The sequence below is a fragment of the Limulus polyphemus genome, unplaced genomic scaffold (genome assembly GCF_000517525.1).
Source record: "Limulus polyphemus unplaced genomic scaffold, Limulus_polyphemus-2.1.2 Scaffold2762, whole genome shotgun sequence".
Taxonomy (NCBI): domain Eukaryota; kingdom Metazoa; phylum Arthropoda; class Merostomata; order Xiphosura; family Limulidae; genus Limulus; species Limulus polyphemus.
In genome coordinates this window covers 16,891-29,061 of record NW_013668372.1, presented here as the reverse complement: position 1 = coordinate 29,061, position 12,171 = coordinate 16,891, and the positions used below count along the sequence as shown (strand labels likewise).

Genomic DNA, 12,171 nt, shown 5'->3' with positions numbered 1-12,171 from the left:
GGTTGCTCCTGATGAAGGAGACTGGAAAATCCAGTGAATTGAAGTTCAAGATCAATTAGTTGCAATAAAAATCACTGAAGGGATATCATGTATCCTCATCCCAAAAAATTCAAGTGTCAAATTTAAAAAAATAATATATAATTTCTTCTTTTTGCCAATTGTTGAAATAAATGCCTTTTACTTATATTTCTTAAATATATACTATGTTGTTGTTGGGCTTAGGATTCTTCTACAGTAGGTGTCTGTGACTTGTTAGCGATAAATTCAATGCTGAATAAACAGCACACATTTTACTTGTTCTCAAATAATATGTATATATTCAGAACAAGTTAAATGTATGTACAACAAAGTCTTCACACTATAGAGGTTACAGGCATATCACAAACACTATTTATATATAGTTCTCTTCTTCTTGTCAAAAGTCCATTTGGGCCTATTCAATTACTTTAGAATTTCAGTTGACAAGTCTAACTATCTTCTCGATATTACTATCATACTAGTATTCTGTGTGTGATTCACTTACAGTTTTGGTGTAAGTTACCGTAATTCGTTTGGCCTTCTTTCTTCTGAAGATCTTCTGTTCCTTTTGTCAAAGTGTACCCAGACTGATTCAATTACTTTAGATCCATGCTTTGATGGAATGAAATTATCCTTCTTATCTTTTTTTATACTGTTAATTTCACTCTAACATATTAAACATTAGGCCTATGGCAGTCGTTAGGCCTATCATATCTATGGTTCTTAACTTCACACAGCTGTATTCCCTTTTGCTATTATCTGTCTACTGTTGTCTATCTACTGCTTCCTGCTCATCTCACACACTTATATCTTTATTACATAGTCGCCTGGCCACTTTCTATGTTCTCAACACCAATTAGTTATTAACAAAACCTTCTACAATTGTCTGCTTTTAACTCTTATTATAACAAAACTTAAAAATCATAAATATAATCACTCATAAATATAAATTAATCGCTAATATTTAAGCCAAAGCATTTTATATCATGACATAGAGATTTGAGGGAAGTCCACAACCCCAGAGATAGAACCATCCCTGTAAATAAGAGCCTGACTGCCCATTCCATAGACTGGAGCTGGATGAAAGGTGGCTGAGCCAGACGTAAAACTTGGTGAAACAACCCAGCAGAAGACATATGGTGCTGATGCTAGACCAAAGGCTAGATCCCTGAACTGCAGAACCTGATCCTTGTATACAAAACTTAGCTAAAAGCAAGATGAATTCACAATGAGAATGTGGAGAAATGCCTCAGCAACCAAACTTGGGCATCCACGGATCTGGTGAAAAAATGCCAATGTAGAGTAAGAAAGGACTCCACTGTGGACCGAGGAGAAACAAAGAATGGGTTTAGATGAGAAAGAATGACAATCGTCTGCAAATCTCCCCTTGTCTCAGGCACAACAAGTAAATAGGAATAAAATCCAGGAAGAAAGGGATCAATTGTCACTATCCGTGACAAGTAACTCTGATAGCTGTGAAATGTAATTCCACAACCCACTAGTCAGGTGGTGGAAATACCACAGGATGAGAGGATAATGGAGGTGGAGAATTGAATGGAAAGACCAACCTCGATACCAGAACTCGAAGTGCCCATGGATCCGCAGTGAAGGAATACCTGGTATCTATCAAGAGTTGTACAATAGCGAACACAAAGTTAATATAAAAAGAAGCCACATGTAACACTCAGAGACTAGAGCAAGTAGACAAAGTCCCTTCACCAAAGTGTCTCTACGGAAGGAACAGAAGCAGACAATGTGACCAAGGTAGAAGTCAGTAGGAGACACCATTCATCTACAAATTAATGTGGGGACCATTAATAGGCTGTCAATAATTTACAGGAGAAGAAACACCACAGAGCAAGAGTGAGGAGTAAACAAATGTGGTCAGTTCATAGTGATCACATGAACCAACATGGAACCCCACATATTCAAAATTAAATAATTTTAGTAGTCTGTGGAATTTAAATAATACATCCCCCTAGAGGTGGAAAGCCAAAGCATACAAGGTATATCTATCCCGTCACATAATAAAGTAGTAAATCACTCAGCATGAACCAGGAATATCAGGTGAAGAAAGAAAAACTAAATGGTTACTACCCCCAACCATTCCATTCCACCATCAAGGGAGGAGTAGACCCAAAGATCACTAAGAAAAGCTCCAAAATCTCATAAACTAAATGATTAATTGAAGGATAGGAGTAGGAGGTAGTTGATCCAAATTGGGCTCATGAAAAGCCAACTTAGTAATGAAATGCATCAGAAAAAATGAGTCCAAATTCTCCCAAGAATAACCAGGATCAACAAAAAAAGGCAACTTCAGAGGCCCGAGGAGAAAAACACTTCTGGACCGAATGCATTTTTCCATCTCCCAATGGATCAAACCATGGACAGCTTCAACTGAGAGTAACCCCTACCCCCTGACCATAGAGAGGTGTTAGATAACAAAGGAGGAATAGGGGAGGTAAAATTAACCTCCATGCTGACAACAGTAATACCCGCAAATATCACATCCAATTTTTGTTGTTGTTTTTAAAGGAAATTATAATTATACAGAAATCCACAAGGTGAACCAACAATTGCAAACCATAATTGAATGAACCACATCACTTTGTCAGACAAAACAATAAACAATGCTTTGTCATGAAAAAGTGATTACATTATCTGAGTGAGGTGCTTATATACAGTGTTAGGATAGAAGGCACTCTAACAGGTGGAGGGATTTGCAAATTAGATATTGCCAAGGGCATTTAAGTAGGGTATAAAAGACTGGAGCATACAAGACCAATGCAAAGTAAACATTGAGGAATAGCTAAAGTGTCAGCAGAGTGTAAGTATGTTTTGGAATTAATGCTTTCACCGCTGTGGGGTGCAAATCTTCACCCCATTCACACACACAAAATCAAACAATTTTCTACCTTAAGAAATTATAGCACAGTGTCTAAAAGTAAAGAATAAACACCAAAAAGTCATACAATGACCTCTTGTAGGCCTTGTAGTGTGAAAGGGCGACCCTCAATGACCACAAGAATGGAGGGTGAGCAGGACTTGTTTGTTTTTTCCAGATGTGGTATCACGCTCCTCTCTTATCTTGCACACTGGCACAACGTTGATCGTGAATAACACAAATGTTACACTTCACAAACCAATATAAATCACTAAAACTACTGTATAAATGCCTAATATTTACACTATATAAATTTTTTCCTGTTATGTATAAGCATTGGGGTGACATCTGTGGATCACTGGTACAAACAAATACCAGCTGGAATTTGAAATGGTGGTGAGAAAATTTAAAACATTATATGATTCTGGAACAGTGAAAGAGTTAATAAAATGTTAAAAAGCTCATAAGCATGAAAGCAAACATGAGTGCCAAACTGGAATGAACTTTCACTGTTTAAAGAAACTGTTGTGGTGTGCACGAAAATTATGTTTCTATTTTCTTGTATTAATATTAACTTATTTTTTGTAATATATGTCCAGTTTGCACATATTACATTAGTCAATAAAGTCATTAAATTCCTCTTGTTCTAGCTACCTATTCTTTGGGGTAATTCACAAGATGTAACACCTTTTCTGGTCATTTGCATAAACTCAGTTTTAGAGAAAGTTAGAATTACTTCACAATATTTCCTGCCCAAATCTGGAATCTGCCAGCAACATATCCTCATCCATAAAAGTTGAATTTGAATGTGAAATCTAAATTTTCACTGAAGAGGATGTTCTGGGTATACTGACTTTCATCACAGTTACCTTCCATTATACAAAGTTAAAAATTGGAGCTGAAAGTTAATGTTTTCCTTACCTGAAAATGTATTTCCAATAGATATTCACCTCTCACACAGAACGCTATCTTTCCCAAGCATCTCTCTAAAAGACTTGCATGCCACTAACCTTTAGGTAACTCCCATCTGAACTCACAAGATTTCTCATGATTTGTGCTGTTGCATAATGACATTATTATTCAGCAAAAGCCATCCACCAATAGGAGGTTGACACAACCTCCTTGTGCACTAGCTCCCTCTATGCTTTTGCATTCATGATATTCATTCTATGACAAGGCAAGGAATACTAAGTTTTACAGGAAGAGAGGAGGAAGGATGGAAAGTGTGTGTCTATCAGAAAAACATTTTCAGAAAAGGAATATGTTAACTTCTGAACTAACACACACCTTTTCACATAGAAAACTAGAATCCCACATTGATATGGTGGAAGGACTAAGGCAAAAGTTACTTAGATGAGCTCCCTTCAGAAATTGCCCAAAGGAAACCTGATGGCAGGGGTCCATAGGGGCACACTCATGAGAGACTGTATCTCATCTCTTCTGGAAGAGAGGAAGAGGCAAACAAGCCCCATGTGTCACAGGTATATGGGCGGAATAAGAACCTGGCCATTAGAGTACTTTTACACAAGAGGTGAAAAACCCAATATGTGTAACATGGTTGGGGCACATTCAGTCTGTATCTAGTGCTCATTTCAACCCTACTGACAAACTTATTGGGCTGACACCAGCTGCGGGAGGAAGGCACAGGAATTATTAGTGCATTTTATTCTCAATTCTACTGTCAAACTCTTGGACCAACACCAGCTGTAGGAGAAGTGCACAGAATACATGCCATAGACTGTATATTGTTAGTTAGTACATTGATTCAACAGAACAGTCATCCACTGCAGGAAGAGGGCATGATATATTAGGAAATGCTCACCTCAATGCAACTGAACAGGAGATGGTTGCAGAAAGTCAGTGGGTAGACAAATCTGATGCAACAAATGTAAAAGAAGAACCACCCATCCAAGTAGCCATAGTATTAGGAAGAAAGGGCCAGTCTGGGTAGAAGAGGAAGTAAGAACGATGAAAGACAATGTGGGAAGCACCAATAGCATATACATCTAAACAACAGTGACCACAGATGAAAAGGAAATATGTCTTCAGAGAAGGAGAGTATAAAATGTGTATAAAAGCATGTTAAACCACATCAAGGTTCTAGTCAAGCACAGGAGTAGGACAAGAGGGTCGGTGAAGAAGGAAGGATTGGAACAAAGTGGCAAGGACATAGGAAGAAAAAACTGAAAGGTAATTGATAAAGCCATCCAATAACCAGCAATAGTGGAAATTGACAATCCATATTCAAACTACCATGTGAAAAAGGCCAAAAAATGGGTCACAGTAGGATGGCCCAGAGGAAGGGAGTAGCTGATGGGCACACACTGAAAAATTCTCCAGACTAAGAGAGTTGAATGATGATAGGAATGGGATAAGAAATAGGCTACACAAATGGAGAGTCTGACTATGCAGGCAATAGACCATACAAATTGCACATGTGAAGATGAAGGCACAACAACCATGGGTGAAAGACAGACCTGTGCGGTTGGAGCAATACAGAGCAGGAATAGGGCAGAGAAAGAAAGGGCTTGGACACCAACTGGTGAAGCAGAGGAAATCAAAGTTGTGCCAGCTAAAAAGGCACCAAAATAGATACCTGATAAGGAGTGTTGTGTATTAAAGTGAGGACACAAGGAAGAAGACAAAGAGAAGGATAGGAATACAAAAAAAGTAAGACCAATGCTAGCTGAGAGCATCGACTGCCAGGATCAAAGGATGAGGAACTGGGGATCAGTAAAGAGGAAGTTTGGTGTTGAGAGGAGTGGTGAAGGCAACACTGAGAGGTGTGGCCAACTGAGAACAAATCCAACAATAAACAAGAGGGTGGAATGACCACTCTTATGAGTAGAACTTGTTCAACCAAGACACATGATAAGACAATGGGAATGAGCCCAAAATGGCACATGGAAGCAGAGAGTCCTGGCATTTTACAACTGTAGTTGTGGAATTATCAGAGTGGATCATGACCAACTAATCAATGAGAAGATGGAGTAAATAGGAATGTGACCGATGAATGGCAAGAAGTTCAAGAAAGGTGATGTGGAGTGAATGTTTCTCTGGAGCTCACCTGCCCAAAGTCATGAAGTCTTACAGAGACATGCCCCAGCCTGACAGGGAAGCATATGTGAAAAGATGGAGATCCGGTTAAAGTAGAAAGAAATGCTCATCATGGTGTTGGCATGGTCAAACAGTTAAGACAAGTCCTCAATAAGAGGAGGCCCACAGATCCAGAGAAAGAGGAACATGTATGTGTGGCCCAAAGGAATGAGTGGTTCAAGGGAAGCCAGATTCCCAAGAGCAAAAGAACGTCACACACAGGGTGTCAAAAAAAAAAGCACAAATCTTGGTTACAAGACATTCCATTGCTCATAGGCAAAGTGGAGAAGGATAAGTCAGACTGAGATGAGAGTTGATAAACATGCTGAGATGTGCCAAATATAGGGCAAACTTAAGAAAAGACTTAGAAGGCAGGACAAGCCAGCCCAGCTAAGCAGCCTACCACAGAAGGACATGGGTATGAGAGAAGGAGTCCTCTCAAGAAGGGATGAAGAGAAGTCAATCATCCATATAATAGTGGAACCTCAGCCTAATCCATGAACAAGGTGGACAAATGCCCCATGACTCAATTAGACATAAAGAGCAGACACAATACCAAAAGGAAAAGGAAGAAAATAGAAAACCCAATGTAAGAAACGAAGAAAATGTATCGAGGAAAGGGTGATCAGAATGTGTAGAAATGTCAATCTTGATCATCAACAGTCTGAATGAAAATAACCACTAAAGAGAAAAGAAAACCAACATATGGAAACGATAAGAAACCAGTTGAGAGTCATCAGGTTTATAACCTGATGCCAGTCCTTAGTATTCTTGGGGGACTACAGAAAGATGAGAGTAATAACCAGATGTAGGAGTTAATACCCTCTTAATGGCATTCTTGGCCAAAGAATCTGATATTAAATACTTGAGAAAAGGAGAGGAAATGGAAGAGGGGAAAGGGGAAGAGAAGTGAGGAGATAGGCTGTGGGTGAGAACCTGAAGAACTTATCTGTTAGATGAAAATGAAGACCAAAGGCTAGTAAAGAAAGATAGATGGGCCCCTACAGGGCCAGACCCAACAGGGCAGTCACCTACAAAATGAGCAACGATCCTGAAATCAGGAATGGTGAGGATGGGAAGTAGAGGAAGACCAGGAAGCTGGAACTGCAAGAGGTGACATGAAATTGGAAAGCCTAGGAACAGGAACAGAATGATGAGGTTGAGAAAGATGAGAAACCATAGCAGACAATGGGGAATGATGCTAGGCCACCTCAATCCAGGTCTACATTGAGTCAGATACACCCATGAAAACCTCTGGGGGAAGAAATGGAGCCCAACAAGGATCACAAATACAAGTGTGAGGGAGATGTATATTAGCTAGGAAAGAATTCCATCCAAACAGCAGATGAACCAAGTAATGAAAGATAGAGCAGAAGTACAGGTCAATGTGGGGAAAAGAAGAGATTGAACCTCTCCACAAGACCCTTCAGGAACACAATAAAGTGCCTTAGACATAGGGTGAAGTGATGAGAGGTAATGCAGAAGGGTGGTAAGAAAGAGACAGGGGCACATAAACAAAGTACTAGAAAGGAAAATAAAAGTTAAGAGGTCCACTCCCCCAATTAGGTAAAAGAGATCCCAAAACTGTGAATTGAGGAATGGAAATGAAGAATGGCCATAAACCAAACAAAAAAGAGAAGTAGAGAAAGAGGATGAAGTACATTAGTACAAGTGTGTAGATGTTCGAGAAACAAGTCTGCAAAGTCTTGAGTATGGGTTTCAAGTAGTAAAGTACAGCAGCAATAAAAAGACAAAGGGGAAAAAGAAAGAAGGAAGATACCCGAAGAATGAGGATTTTCCTCTACAGATAGAATTGTGACTAGAGCAAACTCTGGTGAGGGAAATAGTTAGTCAAACCATCATCATCTTAACCATGTTTAAAGTAGAGAGAAGGAACATAAGTTGAATGGATGGGAGGAGGAGCACCACTGTGCAAGAGGAACCCACAACACATTAAACAATGGCTGTCACATCCTCCATAGACAATGATCCCCAAGTAACCACAATAGATACAGGTTCCATATTAGGAGCATCGTCACTATCACGAGAAGAAGTGGATGTTACCATCACTTGAGAATTCATAATGGCATGAAACACTATAAAAAAATTTCTAATTAAAAGTAAATACAAAATATGCTGTTTATATGAATTATGAATGCTTAACCAGAGTAACTGAAATGAAATTTAAGTCAGTAGGACACTACTCTAAGCCGCAAGTAACTGAGTGACAATTTTGAAACATGTCCATTCTAGACAATGCCAAGGAAAAGAATGAAGTTGTTTTGAGTTTAAGTGCTTAAGGGAAGCTACAGTGCAAGGTTTTGTTATCCTCCTATCAGTACAGGGTTATTATTGCATGATGATATCATCATGCGTTAGCGCAGTTCACATAAAACATGTGGTTTGGAGGTGGGAGTTGACTCAAGGCAAGTGACATGCAAATCTCATATGTAAATATGTGAGGAATCCAGCCATTCTTTGTAAGGTTGTGAGAAATCATCTCAGAAGTTTGACAAGACTGTTGTCCCATTGTGAATGAAGCTTGCACACACTATTGCTCATAGACACACACACAACAAAAAAACATAAAAACTTATATTTCACTATAATACATTTCCAATTATCATCCTGAGGAATGAAAAAAAAAAGGTCATTCTAATCTATAAATATATATTGGAAAAAAACAAAAAATTAACAGTAAAAGTATAAAACTTTATATAACTTTACATTGTATAGTAAATACATCTAAATCTGATCAGTACTTATTTTTAAACTTTTTTATATTACCTTCTGTTGGAGAATAAATGAAGTCTTGCAAATATTTGTAGCTGGTTCCCAGCAAACAAAGTCTATTAAGGACTTCTACCTCTCCAGGATGCAGGAAAGAAATATCTTTTAAAACCTAAGAGTTTAAGTAATCAGTAAAAAAAATCATTGAACAACAATAAATCTTTATCAATTTTTTAGTTGTTATAAGCTACATTTTTAATGTTATAATTTATTTGTTAGTTAAAGAGTATATGATGCTAAGATCAAGTAAATTTGTGAGAGTAGGCTTAAAATATTCTAAATTGATGTTGCAAAAATCTACTGACAATGAAATATCTGAAATAATTATTATTTATAAATACAGGTTAGACAACCAATAAAGTAGGCAATCTTACAAAGCAAATCAGTGAAGGATAGAAAGAATTAAGAAGTCAAAGTATGTTTTTGTCAGTGTTTTGTTTTCTGTTACTTGAATGATCAGCCATGAAGTTGCACAAGTAAGATTTTCTTTTATGTTAGTCAAGATATTTCCACTTGAGTGTCATTTCTAAAGTTACTCAGGCCTATAACTTGCAAATTACAAAGTGCACAATGTTGTATACAAATATTGAAGAAATAAACTACTTTGTTATTATTATGTGAAGTGGACTTTGAATTACTTTTACCAGATAATTTAAAAGAACTTGCTAACAACAGAGCAATGTTGCAACATATTAGTTAGCTAAAATTTTTCATTCAATTAGATAAATAAAATAATATGAGTGTATTGTTCAAATCATATTCCAAATGGCCTTACTAGTTATGAGATAATATTCTGATTTCATGTGAATCTGTTGTGACAATGGTGTAACTCATTTCTTAACTGAACTGTTTAGCTTCCTTAAAACAATTATTATTAAACAACTATATTAAATTATTAACATAGTGTCAGTAAAATGTACTGCTGCACTACTTTAGTTTATTATACTGAGTTTAGAATATATCATTATGGACTATATAGTTAAGCCTGTAATAGTATTTATTGGAGGGGAGCATTAAAACTAACAGCAGGTACAAATAATTATGACTATTTCAATCCCCCTACTAATACATATTAAAATAAAATCTATTTTAGCCAGAACTAGAAACAAATGCCAAGCCCCACCAAAATTAACTCTTTAGAATATTACAAAAAACAAATGTGAATTAATATTCCTATAATGTAATGAACAATGTTAAACTGAGTAATACTCCAACATACTAGAACAGAGCAATATAATAAGTTACCTAGGAACAGAAGTTAAATAAATTAGTGTCTTGTAGACTAATTGATTAATCAAAACCATGATTAAATTTATTGTTAAAAAAACAATCAACTACTCAAAATTAGGGTTTCAAATTATGCCAACTGTCCAAGTTGTTGAAATATTGCCATTATGTTTGTCTACTGTTAAGCTCCAAGTTATATAATGAGGTGGGGTATCTTGTGATTTAAGGGTCTCAGGTGCAATTCACATTTATATTAAACTTGCTTGCTCTGCCTTTGTTATTACAAAACTACTACAGCTATCTGTTACTGTCACAAATTTTGAGCTGCTGGAAGGTAACTCGTTGGCAGCACCCACTCTCAAGCTACTCAAGTGTTAAATACAGTGTAAATTTGTTGTTTTTTACTCTGTTTACACTTCTAATTCATAATTGCATAACTGTATTTCTTTAACATGTATAAATAGTCACAAATCTAGATGATGTTCTAGGTAGCTCAGACCACCCATCTATTTTCTTCCAGAAATTAATAAACTGTATAAGGAGTTATATACTTAGAACAAAAAAGGTCCAGATTCCCTAATATTTTCAAGAATTAATAACTATATAATTTAATGTTGTATACACAGGCACTGAACTAGAAGAAGGGTCCAACCCCCATTTTTTTTTTTTTTAGAAATTAATAGACGTATTATTTAATATTGTATAAGTAGGCAAATATCTAGGGGGGGGGGGGAAGAGTCCAAATCCCCCCTCCATTTTTTCATAAATTAACAAAACAAGGCCAAACATCCTTACACTATTATATAGTATCACAATGAAACATTAGATGTCAGTGTTTTTAAAGTGATTGAGCTATTAATTAGAAGAAAAGTTTTTTGAGGTTTTATGAAATCAACACAGCTGGAGTCTACAGTAATCCATTTAAGGCCTTAGCCAATAACTGTGTTGCGTCATCGAGATCACATGACTATTCTCACAGCCTCTACTTTCTAGAACTATCCTGTACTTTGGCGAATGCTCTAGCATTTACTAGATATAGGGTAGTCTGGTATATAAAAGAGGGTGACAACGTGAATGTAATAATAATGTGTGTGTAGATAGTGAGTAATTGAACTGCAGTCAGAAGTATTGTTGACATTTGTTGATATAGCGTTTGTTATAGAGCGATTGTTCAAAATAAGCGTATCGTAAAGTTGTATTCGGAAAGAATAAACCAGTTTTATTAAGTAAGGACTTGTGTCGCTAAAGTTTCGTCGTAACTAAGTTACAGAAAGTTAATTAACAAACGGAGACATAACAAATTGGTGTCAGAGAGTGGGACAGAAAAAAAAAAATGGAAACGAGAAGCGGCAAATCAAACTCCAGCCTAGCAGACTTAATGGCAGCAATACACGAACAGCAAAAGAAACAAGAAGAACGAGAAGAGAAATTACAACAGTTGTTAGAGGAAAAAGAAAAGAAACAAGAAGAACGAGAAGGAAAATTACAACAGTTGTTAGCGGAAAAAGAAAAGAAACAAGAAGAACGAGAAATTAAACAAGAAGAGAGATTACAGCAGTTGTTAGAGGAAAAAGAAAAGAAACAAGAAGAACGAGAAATTAAACACAACTATAGAGCACTGGTAGCTGCTCTAGAACTCAGGTATGGAACCCAAAATCAGTCTGAAGTCTACAGGGCTAGGTTTAGGACTAGAATCTGTGCTAAAGGGGAGAGCCTGCAAGAGCTGGCACAGGATTTGGAAAGTATGGCACACAAGGCATACCCAACTGTGCCACCTGATGTCCTAAAGTTGTTGCTGAGGGATCAGTTTGTAGATGCCTTGAACAGTCCACAACTGAAGATACAAGTAAGGCAAGCACAGCCCTCTACTATGCAGGATGCAATGGTCAGAGCTCTCGAATTTGAATCCTATGTTAAGTCCAGCACAGAGGTACCAAGGTTGGTACAGTCATCTGGATTCAAGGCCAGAAAAGGTCAGCTTTCAGAGAAGTTTGAGGGACTTTGCTGGCACTGTAACAAACCTAGGCACACGAGAGCTCAATGCTGGAAACTTCAGCACAGGGGAGATGATACAGCAGGAAATGCTGCTACCCAGAACGGCTGTTGGAACTGTGGGGAGCAAGGACATCTGAGGAGCCAGTGTAGGAAGACTTTGA

General features: G+C 37.2%; 1 protein-coding gene across 4 annotated transcripts in view; it reads right to left on the bottom strand.

The window, feature by feature from the left end:
• Positions 1-12,171, bottom strand: part of LOC106467840 (gamma-tubulin complex component 4-like) — a 136,392-nt gene that overhangs the window by 111,721 nt on the left and 12,500 nt on the right. For all 4 annotated transcript variants that reach the window (XM_022396040.1, XM_022396041.1, XM_022396042.1 and 1 more), the window contains one exon: positions 8,786-8,900. In XM_022396040.1, coding sequence (XP_022251748.1) covers positions 8,786-8,900 — 115 coding nt within the window. The remainder of the gene's footprint in view (positions 1-8,785; positions 8,901-12,171) is intronic.